Raw genomic sequence first — 19,195 nt, forward strand, 5'->3', positions numbered from 1 at the left:
GTGTAAACTATTCATTGTGTCTTTAGTGAAAAAGGAGAGGCATGGATGCTCCTTCCATTTTTTGCAGGAGTTATTCCTTGTCTGCAAGAAACCATACTGGAAACATGCAGCATGTCAGTCTGATTCTAAAAGAGGGCAATATTTTGGAGTGGAAGCAATTCCTCAGAATACTAATTCTGATGAAAGGTTCAAGCTGGGAAATTAACCTGCCCTTTCTCTTTTGCTGCTTTGTATTTCCAACGTTTCCTGGTTTTATTTTAGGACAATTGTGAAAACATCCTCAATGGAGGTATTGGACTGTTGTTTTAAGTACAGGTGTCATGATGAAGAGAAGAACTGCAAGTGACTTAAGTTCCTGGTGCTAAAAATACAAGTGTCATTGATGAATTATTTCATGTCTTCAAAGCTTGTGGACTGTGAAAAACTTTCTTCCCCTCCTATTATACCCCTGCTATTGGGACACACTCAAATTAATAAATGAGTACACAATGTGAACTCCTAGTTGTGCTGCATTAACTGATCTTATTTGGGGCAACAATTGGAGCTTCAGGGACCTTAAGGAAGGGAAGACAGACAGCGAGAATTCCCTGTTCCTCATCATTCTCCAGTGACCTCCGAGTGAAGAGGTCATACTGCAATTGTACAGTACCTTGGTGAGATCACACCTGGTGGACTGTGTACAATTTTGATCTCCTTCTGTAGAGAAGAATATACTTGCCTTAGAGGGCGTACAATGAAGATCTAATAGATTAATTCCTGGGATGGTGAGAGATTGAGTAGATTAAGCCGATTTTCCCTAATGTTTTTTAATTTTTTAAGGAACTTGACAGGGTAGGTGCTGGGAGAATGTTTCTCCTGGCTGGAGAATCTAATACTCAGGGTCAGTCTCAGAATAACAGGGCCCTCCCTATTAGGACTAAGATGGAGGAATTTCTTCACTCAAGTGGTTGTCAATCTTTGGAATTCTCTACCCTAGAGGGTGCTGAGAATATTCAAGACAGAGATAAATAGATTTTTGAATACTGTACTAAGGGAGTCCAGCGATATGGCAGGAAAGTAGAGTTGAGGTAGAAAAATCAGCCATGATTTTACTAAATGGCGAAGCAGGTTCAAGGGGGTTGAATGGCATACTCTTGCTAAATGCCATTATTCGTTTTTGGAAAGTGGACACTGGGAGAGGATAGGATCAGGACTTGGCTCAGCTAGGATGGCCTCCATAGCGCAACAGTTTGTTAACATACAGTCTAGGCTCAGCAAATGAGTAATGGCCATTTGGGCGAGGTGTTGGGAGCAACCAGGCCATGGATCTGAACTCTAGCAGGAGGCAATATCTGGAGAAGAGGATGAGGGAAATTGAAAGGGAGATAGAATTAACCCCTGAACAAAAGAAACAATGAAGAGAACTAAGGAGACAAGGCTGGGGTCCTAGTGACAGTGCTCCGAGGTTCCAACAATGCAGCTGGGTAAGCCCATTAAATTAACTTATTTGCCACCAGAGAATGAGTTTAGGCAGTATCTGCGGATAAATCCTTCCCCTCTCTCAGCCCCTGTTCTGCCATCCAGTGAAGGCAACCATTTATTTGAGAGGGAAGATATAGAAATGGAAAGAAATAGAAATGGAAGGAATAAAACCCGACATACAAAATAAGAAACATGATGCTTACATATTAATGCAGAAAATTTTCTACATGCAGATTTAAAAAAAATAAATACCTATGCACTGAGTTAACATACTATTTGGGCAAATATATATTATCTTTTTCTAAGTTTTGTACATTGAGAAACTTTCTTTCCCTTAAATGCTGACATCACATGTCAGATAGATAACCTGTATTTCTGTACGTCATAGTTGATGTATCCAAAAGTCTGAGGACTGTTCATCCAACTCAAGAATTGGTCACAGTGGAGTTCTATGATCTTGCCTGATGCTAAATTGGTGAATACACCATTTAGCATGGTTTTGAATCATGAATGGCCAGAAATGCCTGCGGTTTGATCACTGGTCTGTGCTGGGTTGTCACGGTAGCACAACATTGATCTGTACAGCCTACACATCTAGGGATGGGTAGATCAACAGTCAAAATTCTGCGCCTGATCTCTATTCCGTGACCTTCGCTGGAGCATTTACCTGTGGATATCAGTAAGAACCAAGTCAGATTCAGTCTCTGCTCAAACAGCTTGCTAAGGTTGGGGTGATGGATCTCAAGACTGTTTGGGTGAGGTAGCAGAGGGCACTTAGCCTGACTCTCAGTATTCAAGGATGTGCTGGAGTGGGAGTAAGATAGAGGTCCACTGCTGAGAGTTATTGGAAGCGGCTCTATTCTGTCAAGTCCCTATTAAAAAAACTCATATCAAAGCCCCTTCCTGATATGCTCCTCTCCTGAAGATCTCAGTTACTTGCTAGAATGTGGCTCCAGGGCATTCTATGCCTTCTAGTCACTGGCTGAAGTAGCCATTCTTCACCTGAGCTTAGGGGGTGTTGGCAAGCTATTCAAAAAGCAAGGTCATCACGATAAAGTCCAATCCTTGCACTTTGTCCACAGGGACACTGACTTCCAGACAGATTTGCCACATAGAAACCAGGAAGCAGTCACAATAAAGCCAACTATAGCTCCCATCATCATGCTGACAGACCAGTGAACACAGCACAGATCAGGGGTTGAAGCTGGGAAATTCCGAGCCTATAGGGCTTAATTCCCTGGGGAAACACACTCAGCGGTTATTGGAGTACACTGAGAAAAATTGAGATGTTTCGTCAAAAGGAGGAAGAGTGAATTGTAAAAAGAATTGAAAAAAGGTGTGAAAGCAGGAAACCCGAAATAAAAACAAAATGCTGGAAATACACAGCATCACCACAGCAAATTCTCAGAACCACGTTAACATTTTGGGTGCGACTCTCTGTCAGAACCATAAAAAGTCCATCACCCTCAAGACATGCTCCTGGTAAGAGGTGTGCAAACAACTGAGCTACCTGCCCAACTTCTTAGCCAGGGGCTGAGCAGGTGAAAGGTGAAATGGAAAGAATAAAGTTTCAAAAACAAGATGGCTTGAAGCCACTTCTAATCATTAGCCATTGATCCATGTTCCAAAGCGCACGTCAGGCAGGGACAGGATCAGGCTGGGCTGTGATACAACATGCGGTCAAACAGCCTGCCAGCATTTACCATGGAAGCTGAAGGTAAATTTAAACATTCATGACCAAAGGCAATTGATCACAACATTTTTTTTTCTTTCTAAACCCTGATCGAGGATGGACGAATAAATAAGGACATTTGTCCACATTAAGCATTCAAAGGCATTCTGCTTTGGAAGATTCACAGCTCCACATGCAAATCTTGATAAATGTTATCAACTGCCCACTCCGCAGGAGCTTCTTTGTTAGTGTATTTGGAAATTGCCTGCTGGAACTGGATTTGACGCTGCACATCCGGGTCGATGTTGATCCAGTTGTTAGCGATCCATTTGGTTCCTCGGGTGACAACACAGCCGCCGTGCAGGGAGTACTCGTCTTGCTCTCCCACCCAGCCTGTAGGAATCGTGAGAAAACAATTACCGTCATGTTCTGGAGGTATCTTATTTCTGGCCTTCTAGAATGAAAAGCAGTTCTCACTGCAGTCAGGTGTCCATCACAGACAAGGAGCCTAAAGCAGCAGACAGAGTGATCACGAAACTGGACGCACTGATGTCCTATTACCAGGTAGCAGACTGACATTAAAGTTTGTACTTGTAAGACAAGTTCAACTCCTTAGATGGAGGGCTGCTTAAAGAGGTGCTGCAAAAGACACAAGGAGGAAGAGGAAGAATGAAAAGACGGAGGAAAGGCAACTAGCACAGATCTCCCATGGGGAGAACATTAGCAGAAAAACAACTCAGGAATCATGGGACACACACAATGAGAGTTAACCCAACACACAAGGAACTACGTTCTACTCTTTCCAATGTCATGAGTTGAGCTACTTTTATGTGTTCAGTTTCATGACAACCCTTAATGAGGTAAAGTAGTTTAAAAAAATACAAATAATTTGTCATAAAACACAACTTGGTTGGTTTTTCTCATCCCTAACCCAGGAGCACAGAGCTTCCACCCGGGCACAGATCAACTAACTCAACATAAATGCATAAAGGCTTCACAATCATAGGACTCAGTAACGTACCAAGAAGTACAATTATCCATGAGGCAGTCAGGAGAGTCTCCCGAATTCATTTTTTTGAATGAATAGGTTTCACTTTGAAGCAACTGTTTCAGAATACTGCAATGGGGTGATTTCTCAAGAGCTACTTGAACTGCTACTGGGAAAAGGACATCTTTTTAATTGGTAAGCACTTCGTGGAGTATAAATCTGAACTAATGCATAGCCAGATTTGTGAGAGTACCTTCACCATCAGAGAGGTAGTTGTACCAGAAGAGAGCAGTGCCTTGCACAGGCTTCACCAGTAGATTAGCTCGGTCACAGTTTCGGCGTGTATCTCGTAAATCCACTTCATTCTGGATTAAAGACTGAGGAAAGAGTTGGCGACAAGAACATAGTGTAAGTCAAGAGCTTCTAGTGCCAATTCAGCATTTTCTTTAGTCTGGCAATTGTTGGAATCTAATATAGATGATCTGGGGTGATTATTCAAGATTTAACTCACTGGAATGCAAACACTCAACTACATACTGAAAGTGCTGACAAAAATATCATCAATTAACCTTTTACTGGTGGACAGCTTTACATATCGTTAGTGTCACAGTATCAAGGGCTCCCCCCCCCCAATATCCTTACTATGAAGTGCAATGATGAATGCTGTGATAAAAGTTTCTTGGGAGCTGCCTCCTTCAACCGCTGCAGCTCCTGTGGTATAGGTACGCCCACAGTGCTGTTAGGGAGGGAGTTCCAGGATTTTGATCCAGTGACAGTGAAGGAAAGGCAACATATTTCCAAATCAGGATGGTGAGTGGCTTGGAGGGGAACTTCCAGGTGATGGTGTTCCCATTTATCTGCTGGCCTTGTCCTTCTAGGTGGTAGTGGTTGTGTGGTTTGAAAGGTGCTGCTTAAGGCATCTTGGTGAGTTCTTGCAGTGCATCTTGTAGATGGTACACATTGCTGCCATTGTTTGTTGGTGGTGGAGGGAATGAATGTTTATGGAAGGGTGCCAATCAAGCGGGCTTTGTCCTGGATGGTGCCAAGCTTCTTGAGTGCTGTTGGAGCTGCACTCGTCCAGGCAATTAGAGAGTATTCCATCACACTCCTGACTTGTGCCTTATAGATGATGGACAGGCTTTGGGGAGTCAGGAGGTGAGTTACTCGCTGCAGGATTCCTAGCCTCTGACCTGCACTTGTAGCCACAGTATTTATATGGATAGTCCAGTTCAGTTTCTGGTCAGTAGTAACCCCCATGATGTTGATAGTGGGGTTCAGCGATGGTAAGGCCATTGAATGCCATGGGACAAAGGTTAGATTCTCTCTTGTTGGAGATGGTCATTGCCTGGTCATTGCCTAGCACTTGCCACTTGTCAGCCCAAGCCTGGATATTGTCCAGGTCTTGCTGCATTTGGACATGGACTGCTTCAGTATCTGAGACATCGCAAATGGTGCTGAACATTGTGCAATCATCAGCAATCATCCCCACTTCTGACCTTATGATGTAAGGAAGGTCATTGATGAAGCAGCTGAAGATGGTTGGGCTGAGGATACTACCCTGAGGAACTCTCGCAGTGATGTCTTGGAACTGAGAAGATTGACCTTTAACAACCACAACCATCTTCCTTTGAGCTAGGTCTAACTCCAATAAGTGGAGAGTCGTCATTCTCTCCCCCCACCGGTTACCATTGCCTCCAGTTTTGCTAGGGCTCCTTGATACCACACTCTGTCAAATGCGGCCTTGATGTCAAGGGCAGTCACTCTCACCTCACCTCCGGAGTTCAGTTTTTTTGTCCATGTTTGGACCAAGGCTGTAATGAGGTCTGAAGCAGAGTGACCCTGGCGAAATCCAATCTGGGTGTTCGTAAGCAGGTTATAGCTAAGCAAGTGCCGCTTTATAGCACTGTTGATGACCCCTTCCATCGCTTTACTGATGATCGAGAGCAGACCGATGGGGCAGTAATTGGCCTGGTTAGATTTGTCCTGCTTTTTGTGTACAGGGCATATCTGAGCAATTTTCCACATTGCTGGGTAAATGTGTTTTGCTGTACTAGAACGCTTGGCTAGGGGTGCGGCTAGTTCTGGAGCACAAGTCTTCAGTACTATTGCAGGAATATTGCCAGGGCCCACAGCTTTTGCACTATCTAGTGCCTTTAGCCATTTCTTGATATCACATGGAGTGAATTGAATTGGCTAAAGACTGGCATCTGTGATGCTGGTGGACCTCTGGAGGAGGCCAAGATGGATCATCCACTCGGCACTTCTGGCTGATGATTACTGCGAATGCTTCAGCCTTATCTTTTGCACTGATGTGTAGGGCTTCCCGATCATTGAAGATAGGGATATTTGTGGAGCCTCCTCCTCCAGTAATGTTTAATTGTCCACCACCATTCATGACTGGATGTGGCAGGACTGCAGAGCTGTGGAATCGCTTAGCTCTATCACTTGCTGCTTATGCTGTTTGGCATTCAGGTAGTCTTGTGTTGTAGCTTCACCAGGTTGACACCTCATTTTATGGTACGCCTGGTGCTGCTGCTGGCATGCCCTCCTACACTCTTCATTGAACCAGGGTTGATCTCCTGGCTCGCTGGTAATGGTAGAGTGGGGGGGGTATGCCAGGCCATGAGCTTACAGATTAGGGTTGGGTACTATTCTGCTGCTGCTGATGGCCCACAGTGCCTCTTGGTTGCCCAGTCTTGAGTTGCTAGATCTGTTCAAAATCTATTCCATTTAGCAAGATGGTAGTGCCACACCACACGATGGGTATCCTCAATGTGAAGACAGGACTTTGTCTCCACAAGGACTCTTATGGTGGTTACTCCTACCGATACTGTTTGTGATTATACAGATGATTTTTTGTGGAAACTTGAACTGTAACCTAACCAGTGCAACTTGCACCCAAAGCAGAAACTCTATCCCTGTAAAATGCCATGATATACAATTTCTATTAAGACATGTGACAGTTTTAACAAGATTTTCCTTGTTCCTGATGCTATAAACTACTACTTAACTTATAGAAGAGCTAGAATGAATTCAGCAGAGATCAAGTGCTGATGTACAACACCGAAGTAAACTTTGAAGGCAATCTAGTAAATCTCCTCTATACCCATCATGGGAGACTTAGCATTGTGCAAACGATTGGTTAAAGTCACAAAGGTGCCAAACAATGCAGACAGCTGCCAATAAAGATGCCAGCATAGTGATATCATAGAACATCCCTTGTGCTTAAATAGATACAAGTCTGCAGTCTGGTAGCTTCAACTTAAACCACTCGGTTTGAAAATCTAATACAGATTATTCTGCTAGACATAGCAGAAGTACAAAAACAAACAATACAATAACGTTCTGCTTCATCAACAGGTTCCACTGCTCTATGGTCTTATACCTTAATATCATAAGAACAAAAAAATCTTGGGTCTTTCTCTGTCATCGATACCACTTTCTCACCAGTATTTTTCTGATCTTTCCTCGTTTACTCATTACTTTCAGCATCTTACATATGCTTCCTCATCCTCCTCATTGCACCAGTAGCTATTCCATATCAAGTGCCAGCTGTGTTTCAGTTGGAAACACACTTGCCACTAAATCAAGTCCCACTTCCAAGGCTTCAGCAAATAATATAGGCTGACACTCCAGTTCTGAGGAGCACTGCGCCACTGGAGATGCTGTCTTATAGACGAGATGTCAATCTGAGGCTCTGTCCGACTTCTCAGGTGAACATAAAAAAATCCCACGGAACAATTTCGAAGAGCAGTGGATTTCCCCCCGATTTCCTGGCTAATATTTATCCCCCGACCAACATCACTAAAACAAATTATCTGGTCGTTATAGTATTGCTGTATGTAGATAGGGCGTTGTTCTGTGCAAACTGGCTGTCTCATTACCTACATTACAACAGAGTGACTGCATGTCAAAAGAGATTGTAGTGTGTGTTGGAATTTCCTGATGTTGTGAGAGGTGCTTTATAAATGCAAGTATTTCTTCTCTTTTTCATATTGTTCCTTCTCAGGACCTCAAAAACTGTGGGACATCTGACCACCCTTAATCTACCTAAATTGTCACTCTCTAACCACCAGTTTAACCTTACCTTCAATGGTTCTCACCCTTGGTGCTATGTTACTCTATTGACCTTGTTTTTTTACGAAGGCTTCTCAAGAAGAGAAAAAAACTACAATGTCAATAACCCCTGTCCAGGACAGCACCTTCAGGAGAGACTGGAGAAAAATGTAGGAAAACCTGTGATTTGATGTGTGCCTTGTGTTGTATCACTCATAAATCAATACCTTAAAAGGATTGGGAAACATGTAAACAGACCAAATTAGCTTACAGAAGCAGATTTAGGTTTAAATACATTATCAGATTTTTAAAAATACAAACACTAAATTCACAACTTTGCAATACCCAGAACTCTGTCTGATAAAGGGGTTGAAAGGAAGTGATGGGCATTTTTAAACTTACACATCACCTCATGGATTCTCTGGTTTCAAACAGTGACTAAACTTCAAAAGTACTTCATTGGCTTTAAAGCAATTGGGACATCCTGAGGTTGTGTAAGGTTCTATAGAAGCACAGGTCTTCCTTTCTAGCTTCAATGACAGACTCCATGCTTTCAGACAAGGATGCAGGAAATAGGCATAAAAGCATCAGTCACAGCACTCATTCTTGGACGAGACTAATATTTTGATCAAAACAAAACTGGAGAACCCTACTAATCAGAAAGAATAGCAGCAAAGGCCAGTCTATGTTTTTTGGGCTCAACCTGTATCATTAGCGTTTCTTTTTAGATGCTGACTGGCTCGCTGTGTACTCAGCACATTCTGTTTTTGTAACATTATGACTTATCAATAAAATATGCAAAGATGTGTTTTCTTTACCAGTTCATCATAGGTTCTATTGTCTGCTACTGGAAAAGCAGTCTCTCCTCCTTCAGAAACATTGTTCAAATAAAACAGCACTGTGACATACCTGGAACAGAAGTGGGATTGAAGACAGGGGTAAGGGGTGAGAAGGTAGTCATCACTTTGTTAAGATTTTTGCAAAATGGGTGCAAGTCAAGAGTATGCAAAAAATACTCAACTTTCCAAAGCTGGACAAAACCTAAATTGAAAGAGTCTGGAAATCCATAAAAACTCTCTACAACATAGCACAATCAGAAAAATTCTTTGCTCCGTTTCACACCCCCAGCCTCAGCTCCAGCAATGACCCTGCTGCCAGCTTCAGTCAGTTTGCTACTGCCAGCGGCCAAATCTCCAGCCTACTTTAGTTTGGACCTCGGGGTTGGAATTTTCAATTTAATATTGGTGTAAAATGAGCGATATTGGGTCAAGTCCATCATACACCAGGCCCAGGCTGGGTGTATAGAGTGGCCAATTTGATCTCAGCTGTTTTACGCCCCCAAAGTTAACAGTTCTGCGGCATGTCCTACTCCAAGTAGCTTTAATGCTAATAGACTTTCATGATAATTGGACACAGGGCTTTGATACGCTTAATAAAACGTCCTTGTATGCTTTGTAAATGGCCAGTCTTGCAGTCAATCATACAACAATATCAGCTGCTTTACTGGGAGTGGTTTGATTCTTGACTTTGTACTTCCTTGGTATTTCTTCATTGGCATTTTTCATTCCTGGGTATATCTCCCATTTTATTTTGAGGGGTGATTGCCTCAAAGGAAATATGAGGAAACAGGTAGCTGCAGACAACTACTGGAGCCTTTTAAAAGTGGAGAAAACATATATTTGGTAGAATTTATCACTAACCGGCAGGAGGTTTCTAATGGAGTGGATCCATTTGCTACCAGCTTTGTGTGGAAGCAGCTGGTCTCTGCGTAGATTGGTCCGCTGTCATGATGCGCATGATAGTGCCCTCCTTGATCATACTTCACCACCTGCAGTGGCTCACTGTGCTCTACTATCTCTGGAGGTAACTGTGTCAATCTGATCACCCTAACAAGAAAAAATATTTTAAAATGATCATACAGTACAGCTGTTATGAACACTGGGTTTTACTGGAAGACTATGTTTTAAAATGTCTTCTTTAACTTAAGGTAAAGTTGGGAATTCCAGAAGCACACCAGGTCAAAGACATGCCTATGTTGTGTGGTTGCCACGGAGGCAAAACTCAAAAAGAAACCTATTGAAATCAATCGAAAACTTCCACACCTTTCCACAGTAACTCACAGTAAGGGGACACAGAGGGGGAGAGACAAAGCAACTTCTGTTGTAAGGAACAGAAAAGCAGCAACTGCTGTGAAGAGCAGATAAGCAGAGTTTGATGCTAACAAACCAGCAGGGTGCTTGTGACAGTGGTTTTCTGTTTGAAAGAAAAGGTTCAGAACCGACAGGATTTGGAGGTTTAAGGAACAAGGAGTCACACCAAGGTGAGCCTTGCTGATGGAAGGCAGATCTGGAAGGTTCAGGCTGAGTGGAACGATTTTTAAGGCCACGGCAAGTTTCGACCTAGCGTGGCAGGGAGAGGAGAGCCTGCTGGAGAGCCGAAGTAACTTTTGGACTTACTCTTGTAATGCTACATGTAAGTACGGTGCACAATGTAAGGGATTGTAAGATGTATCTCGATTGTGTTAGTTAGCTAATGTGGAATAACTTTAATTTGGTGCATTAGTTCCCTATTAATTAATGTTTGATCTTTGTTGATTCTAACTTGTTTGTTACAGTAAAAGTCTTAAAACATGAACTCTTATCCTTCGGTTATTTCCCTTGGTTGTTTTGGAAATTTTAAAAGTTAATGAGTCTCTACAAGGATCATAATACAGTAAGAAATTAAGTAATCCTGACAGACCTCTGCCTTCTCCAATGAGATAGGTTTAGAAGAAGAAAGGCTTACACAACCCATTTGTTTACATTCCTCTGGGGAACAGTCTTCTCAATATAACATCTAAAGGTGTCTTAACTGAGTTTAACATTCTAAATGCAGCCATCCTTCCTGACTTTCCATTACAGGTATCAATCACTCTTGGTGGAAGGAAATACTTCACCCCACAGATTCTACCCTCAATTTGGGTCCTTTTGTCTTTTTGTCCTAAGGTATTTAAAAGCATTGCTCCCGTGTTACTAATTGCTTTTATCTTAGTGTTTAATTGACTGCCACTTCGCTTCAAGGAATGCCTACCTTGAAGAAGTATTGCTCTTCTCTCTAACAGGATTTTCACCTCTCTCTTTTGCCTTGTTCCACCTATCACTGGCCCTCTATCCAGCTCTACCTGCTCCCCCCCACCCAATCACCACCACCACCCCCCAAACCAGCTTATATTTCACCTCTCTTCTATTTTTCCTTAGTTCTGTTGAAGAGTCATATGGACTCGAGACGTTAACTGTATTCCTCTCCGCAGATGCTGTCAGGCCTGCTGAGTTTTTCCAGGTATTTTTATTTTTGTTTTTGTTCCCGTGTTACTTTCTCTGTTAATCATCCTATATGCTTCTATAAAAGTTCCTCGAGAATGGTGGGTAAATGGAGTCAAGGTACAGATTAATCAGGATCTAAACAAATTGTGCAACAGACTCAAGAGGCTGAATGGCCTACTGCCAACTCTAATTTTGTTCACTTTTATCCTCCTTTCCTTGCAAGTTGGAATGCATGCTGTGATTGTCAATCCAGGGGCCAAAGTAATCATTCTTAATGTGCAAGTCTGGACAGTGTACAGCAGTCCAACTCAGCCAAACCCAAAACTCTCTATGCCCAATATACACTTTCTGCAGGGCTGGCTAGTGATCATGAATTGAAATACAGGGTGACTTTTCTCCTCCCTTGCTCAAAGATGCTCAGAGTAATTTCACTGGTGATCTAATTGAAATCTGTTTAAAATGATGCCAATTTATAATTACAACATGAGCAGCAAAGACCAGAAATTAAAACTAGAACCTTCCTGGTATGTATGGCTCAGCATCACACCACATTGTGTATTAAGTCACTAGGGGCCTCCCAGATTGGTATGTCAATGGTAGTCAACCATTACCTTGAGGTGGGATAATTTGATCAGTCAACTGATTGGAGCTGTAGTTGCAATTAAAGCACTACAACTGGCTTTAACACCTCCAAGCTAATGAAAACAAGGGGGAGGAAGTGAGAAAAAACTATTCAGAGCACCCCTCCTGAATGATATGCAGTGTTGCAAACTGCTTGGGGTTGGCTGAAATGGACAGAGAACTGCTATGCAAGCATACATCATCAAAATTAAGTGAGGGGCAGAGAAAAGGTAGGAAAATCAGTAACAAGATTGCCACTTCGGCCCAGCGAGTTCAAATGCAATCATGGTCCTCTGGTTGGAGATCACAAAAGTATATAATGAATGTGTTATATAAGCCTGTTGGAAGTGGATTTGTACAGCACATGCCTGGAATCAATGCTGAACTAGTTGTACGTGCCTGCATGTCTGCACCATGATGGCACTTCATGGCATAACAAGCATTCAGCTAATAGGACAGGCTCCAAGTGTTTTGCAACCCAAACAGGGGGCATAAATTGAGGCCAACTGGATCTCCAGAGAATACCTGTTTAATATTTTATTAATGACAGTGAGAGGACCGCATGACTATTACTGATCGCAGTCACCAATAAAACTGTTACCTGGCACAGTACATTTAACTAATTAAACACTTTAGTCAAGAAAATAACTTGATTCTGTTTGCATGTCAAAGAAATTACCTTTTATCTCAATGTGCCAAAGTGTAAGCAAACAATCGGATGATTACTTTGCATAACTATGGGCTCCCTCCCAACTGCATTTGCAACTACTTAAGTCTTAATTCTATGTACTGTGAATTTTCAATTCGCATCCCACTTTCGATGGAGCTGTAATGAGGGGTTACATTTGTAAAGTTCTGTTATGGGAGCATAACACTAATCTCATTTTACTGGACTGTTTTCATTGCAGAGGTTTCTGTAATATATTGTGATTGCTCATCTCTAGTTCATTCAATTTACTCTGCAGAGTAGACCGAGTACTAGCAGAAACACTGAAGCGTAAACTTGCAATTGTGCAGTTGCTTCCCAATCACTTTGTGACAAGTTTCTGAGTGAAGACATCCAACGTTGGGAGAAGGCCTATACAAGTCAGCAAAACGAAAAGCCACATTGTTCTACGTTTGTGATTGGCACCTGCTTACAATCATGTTGGCAGCACAAAGAAACGCCTTGATGTAAGCTACTATTGCTGCAGGTATGAGTGCTGCCTCATTTATCATTACTCTGGCAATAGTGCCATGGTACAAATGCAGCATTACCAGCTGGGAATGACTTCAGAAAATTCAACTCTGGAATGAAAAGCACTGCAGAAGATAGTCAAATAACACTATGGTCAGGAATTTTGTTAAAGGCAACTAAAGTAAATATGTTCTTTAAAAAACTCTCCTGCATTTAAATTCTTGGCTTGCACGTCACCCCAATTAGAATAGCAGCCTTGGTAAATACACAATGTTCTGACACAATGCTTTTTTTTGTTTCATTCAGAAGCTCACCTACGTCGAACAGTTCTTAGGATCTGGTGTGCCCCTTCACCCTGGTATAACCACGTGTGCTTGCTGTTGCGAACCAACTCTGTCTTCTGCACCCCACGCTGTCGCAGGTATGTTTGGAAAGCATTTGTGTTAAGTTGTTTAAACTCCTCCAGGCTTAGCAAACCTGAAACACAACATCATTTTTATTTCTTCCTATTTTCTAACCCCAATTTTCACTTCTTTTCTATTGAAGGTAGCAACTGTTACTGAAGTACAGTTATATGGGAATACATTTAGCCATTCAGCCTTCGTGTCTGCACTACCAATCAGATCATGACAGATTTGCATCTGAAGTCAATGGAAATCGGGGGAAAAAATCCACTAGTTGGAGTCATACCCAGCAAAAAGGAAGGTGGTTGTGATTGTTGGAGGTCGTTGTGATATGTTGCGTATATACCTTTAAGGGAACATATGATAAACTACAGTTAATCATTACTTAATCATTACCTCAAGACAGGGTGAGATGTATTAGTCCCATGACTTGCAGGCAGTCAGTAAGCAGCAGTGATCAAGGTCAGACATGTGCTTCATAGCCTCCCAGTTAACTTTATTTGTATATAGTGTTATCTTCAAATAAAGAACTCACATCATTGTTTCACCAATCCTCTTGTATAATTGGTACGTTTATGTTGAAGAAAAGCAGAACGTTACATGGTAGCAGTAGAGTTTTTGATGATTTGATTGAAACATATACAAGCCTTAAACCCTTCACATCAAACAGGAGAGCTGGTGGGAAAGTGAAACAACCATCAAGCCTTTATTCTGCAGTCTATAGGAATTCTGCAGATAAGACACCGCACCTTTGTTCTGGGATCACACCTCGCTCCAGCCAATGAACGTCATGTCTTGGTAATATTGTTCAAATTTGGGAGAGCTTAATGAATAAAAGTCTAATTGCTGCAAAGTTTAAGCAGGAAAATAAATTAAACAGCAAACTGCATGTGGTCTCATTTTAAGTAGACAGGAGAATTCATTACTGCCAAGGCTAGATAGTGCATCTGGGTTAGAAGGATAAATCTATCCAACAGCTAGAAGAAGCCAGTAAAAAGTCTATTTCCCCATTTTTTTCACTTTGGAAGTCCTGTAGCCATTTTCTCAGCTAAAATCACTTTTGTGGGTGGAGCTTATAGCTGAAAATGGGAAAAATCAGAGAGTGCTCAACAGCATCATCATTATAGTCAAGCAATAACCTATGACCAGGGAAGGCAGTGGCCACTAAAGATACTGCAACTTGGAGCTAAATTAACTCAAAGAGCTGGGGGAAACATGCATAGCTGTTCAATGCTACAGATAGCAATAAAAAAAACCTGCAAAAAGCCAAAAGGTGAGCACAAAATTTCCAATGCTCAATTGGAAGGCAATGCATCTCCTATCTGGGTTTACTTTGTTCTGATGATGCATCGAGCTGCGATTCCTGGACCTCAATATTCCAAACCATAAAAATTAAAATTGCTATAGGCAACGAAGGCCTCTACAGACTGAACATGTCAGGTCTGTCCAACGACCATCTTAAAAATCCAGACAAAATATGGTCAACACTCGAAGATCAATTGCGAGTGAAGCTAGACCACTGACCAACTCATAAGAAGATGCAAAGACAAAGGGTGTGGTTGTGACTTTACGACGCAGAGCTAACCAACTATTCAAGCTCAAGATAGCATCTACCCCAATGGAAGCAATCCTAAAAGACATCTTGGACCAACCTAAAAGTTACACTGTAGAAATACCTCTACAAAGCGAATGCAAGTACAAAGCCACATGAAAGGGAAGACAAAGCCTATTGAATATGCCTAATTCATACACTATTAACACGATAGTCAATGCAGGCAAGCCTAAGCAACAACATGGGCAGTGCATCCTCATACATGCAGCCAGAAAATGCCCAGCTTTTAACATCATATGCAAGGCATGTGGCAAGAGGGGACGCTGGAAGCACCAATGTAGAAAGCAAAGGCCAAAACAAGTAGTTTGACATCATGAGAAGTCAAAATCAGAGGCCAGAGAGGTACAGCATTCCAAACAACCAAGCGCTCATATCAAATAGCATCATAAACAATATCCAACTAGCCAAGCTACACATTCAGATAAGGATGACCAGACCATTGACAGACAAGTGAGCTGATATTCAGCACAGTGAACATCAAAAAATGTATGGCACAGTGGTACCAACAGAAGCCTTTGCCACCGTCCAGATTATATGCCCCAGATAAAGAATCAGCATAACCTATTTGCAAAACTGGATACCGATGTGGATGCAAACGCCCTTCCACCAAAATGTATACATCACAGATGTGGCAAGTGATGGTTCAACCAACGGATGCCCAACTCACTGCATACAATGACTCGGAGGTTCAAACCCAGGGATCCGTTACACTCGAGTGTTGTTACAAAAACTCACACTGGTCACCCCAGATGTTTTAGGTTATGGACATCACAGGACCAGTGATAACAGGCTTACCAATGTGCAATCCTAGGTCACCATCTTTGGTATTGTCAAGACAATGACAAAGACCACAGACTACAAGAAGCACTATCGGAAATCCACTGGAAGAATTCGGAATTACACTGGGAGAAGACCACTTAACTCTGCAACACAGAGCATCGGCCAACTGGCTATATCACACTGCTTGAACCGAATACATGTATCAATGTAAATTACTATTCGGCAGACAAGTGTGGATAAACCTCTCCAGTCATCACTCGTCGATACTCCCAGGAATACATGATGCATTACTCGAAAAACAGGAGAAGATGAAAGATATCCATGACCATAAGACCATAAGACATAGGAGCAGAAATTAGGCCATTCGGCCCATCGGGTCTGCTCCGCCATTCAATCACGGCTGATAAGTTTCTCAACCACATTCTCCCACCTTCTCCCCGTAACCTTTGATCCCCTTACCAATCAAAATCCTATCTAACTCGGTCTTAAATACACTCAATGACCTGACCTCCACAGCCTTCTGTGGCAATGAATTCCATAGATTCACCACTCTCTGGCTAAAGAAGTTTCTCCTCATCTCTGTTCTAAAAGGTCTTCCCTTTACTCTGAGGCTGTGCCCTAGGGTCCTAGTCTCTCCTACTAATGGAAACATCTTCCCGTCCACTCTATCCAGGCCTTTCAGTATTCTGTAAGTTTCAATCAGATTCCCCCTCATCCTTCTAAACTCCATCGAGCATAGACCCAGAGTCCTCAAACGTTCCCAGAGTCCTCAAACGTTCCTCATATGTTAAGCCTTTCATTCCTGGGATCATTCTCGTGAACCTCCTCTGGACCCTCTCCAGGGCCAGAACATCCTTCCTGAGATACGGGGCCCAAAATTGCTCACAATATTCTAAATGTGGTCTGACCAGAGCCTTATAAAGCCTCAGCAGCACATCCCTGCTTTTATATTCTAGTCCTCTCAAAATAAATGCCAACATTGCATTTGCCTTCCTAACTACCGACTCAACCTGCAAGTTAACCTTGAGAATCCTGGACTAGGACTCCCAAGTCCCTTTGCACTCCAGATTTCTGAATTCTCTCCCCATTTAGAAAATAGTCTATGCCTCTATTCTTCCTACCAACGTGCATGACCTCACACTTCCCCATGTTGTATTCCATCTGCCACTTCTTTGCCCATTCTCCTAACCCGTCCAAATCCTTCTGCAGCCTCCCCGCCTCAATACTACCTGTCCCTCCACCTATCTTTGTATCATCTGCAAACTTAGCCAGGATGCCCTCAGTTCCTTCATCTAGATCATTAATGTATAAGGTGAAAAGTTGTGGTCCCAACACTGACCCCTGCGGAACTCCACTAGTCACCAGCCGCCATCCTGAGAAGGACCCCCTTATCCCCACTCTCTGCCTCCTGCCAGACAGCCAATTTTCTATCCATGCTAGTACCTTGCCTCTAACACCATGGGCTCTTACCTTACTGAGCAGCCTCCTGTGTGGCACCTTGTCAAAGGCCTTCTGGAAGTCCAAGTAGATAACATCCATTGGCTCTCCTTTGTCTAACCTACTCGTTACCTCCTCAAAGAATTCTAACAGATTTGTCAGGCATGACCTCCCCTTGATGAAACCATGCTGACTTTGCCCTATTTTACCATGCACTTCCAAGTATTCTGAAATCTCATCCTTAATAATGGACTCAAAAATCTTACCAACGACCGAGGTCAGGCTAATCAGCCTGTAATTTCCTGTCTTTTGCCTCACTCCCTTCTTAAACAGGGGGGTTACATTAGCGATTTTCCAGTCCTCTGGGACCCTTCCTGACTCGAGTGATTCTTGAAAGATCACCACTAACGCCTCCACTATCTCTTCAGCTATCTCCTTCAGAACTCTGGGGTGTAATCCATCTGGTCCAGATGATTTATCCACCTTCAGACCTTTCAGTTTTCCTAGCACCTTCTCCTTGGTAATGGCCACCATACTCACCTCTGCCCCCTGACTCTCTTGAACTTTGGGGATGTTACTCGTGTCTTCCACCGTGAAGACTGACGCAAAGTATCTATTTAGTTCCTCCGCCATTTCTTTGTTCCCCACTACTACTTCTCCAGCGTCATTTTCCAGCAGCCCAATGTCCACATTTGCCTCTCTCTTATCCTTTATATATCTAAAAAAACTCTTGCAATCTTCTTTTATATTACTGGCTAGTTTACCCTCATATTTAATCTTCTCCCTCCTTATTTCTTTTTTAGTTGTCCTCTGTTGGTCTTTGTAGGCTTCCCAATCTCCTGGTTTCCCACTGCTCTTCGCCGCATTGTATGCTTTCTCTTTAGCTTTTATGTTGTCCCTGGCTTCCCTTGTCAGCCATGGTTGCCTCGTCCTCCCTTTAGTATGCTTCTTCTTCCTAGGGATGAATTTTTGCTGTGTCTCCCAAATTACTCCCAGAAACTCCTGCCATTGCTGTTCCACTGTCTTTCCTGCTAGGTTCATCTCCCAGTCAACTCTGGCTAGCTCCTCCCTCATGCCTCTGTAGTTGCCTTTATTCAACTGTAATACCATTACATCTGATTCCAGCTTTTTCCTCTCAAATTGCAGGGTAAATTCTATCATATTATGGTCACTTCCTCCTAAGGGTTCCTTCACTTAAGCTCCCTTATCAAATCTGCCTCATTACACATTACTAAATCTAGAATTGCCTGTTCCCTAGTGGGCTCCACCACAAGCTGCTCCAAAAAGCCATCTCGTAGACATTCCACAAATTCCTTTTCTTGGGATCCACTACCAACCTGATTTTCCCAGTCTACTTGCATAATGAAATCCCCCATGATCACTGTAACTTTGCCTTTCTTACACGCCTTTTCTATCTCCTGATGTACCTTGTGCCCCACATCCTGACTACTGTTCGGAGGCCTATACATAACTCCCATTGTGGTTTTTTTACCTTTGCGGTTCCTCAACTCTACCCACACAGATTCCACATCATCTGACCCTACGTCATTTCTTGCTACCGACTTAATTTCATTTCTTACTAACAAAGCAACCACACCCCCTCTGCTAACCTGCCTATCTTTTCGATAGGATGTATATCCTTGGATATTTAGCCCCCAGTCCTGATCCCTTTGCAGCCATGTCTC

The 19,195-nt window shown here is 42.6% G+C and overlaps 1 protein-coding gene across 1 annotated transcript in view; it reads right to left on the reverse strand.

Moving 5' to 3' along the window:
• Positions 1-823: 823 nt before the first annotated feature.
• p4htmb (prolyl 4-hydroxylase, transmembrane b) overlaps positions 824-19,195 on the reverse strand; it is a 72,185-nt gene continuing 53,813 nt past the window's right edge. The window contains exons 5-9 of the mRNA XM_078543141.1: positions 13,592-13,754; positions 9,878-10,063; positions 8,996-9,086; positions 4,375-4,498; positions 824-3,526 (exon numbers count right to left, since the gene is read on the reverse strand). Coding sequence (XP_078399267.1) covers positions 3,315-3,526; positions 4,375-4,498; positions 8,996-9,086; positions 9,878-10,063; positions 13,592-13,754 — 776 coding nt within the window. The 3' untranslated portion in view covers positions 824-3,314. The remainder of the gene's footprint in view (positions 3,527-4,374; positions 4,499-8,995; positions 9,087-9,877; positions 10,064-13,591; positions 13,755-19,195) is intronic.

The sequence above is a fragment of the Cetorhinus maximus genome, chromosome 6 (assembly GCF_964194155.1).
Source record: "Cetorhinus maximus chromosome 6, sCetMax3.hap1.1, whole genome shotgun sequence".
NCBI lineage: Eukaryota > Metazoa > Chordata > Chondrichthyes > Lamniformes > Cetorhinidae > Cetorhinus > Cetorhinus maximus.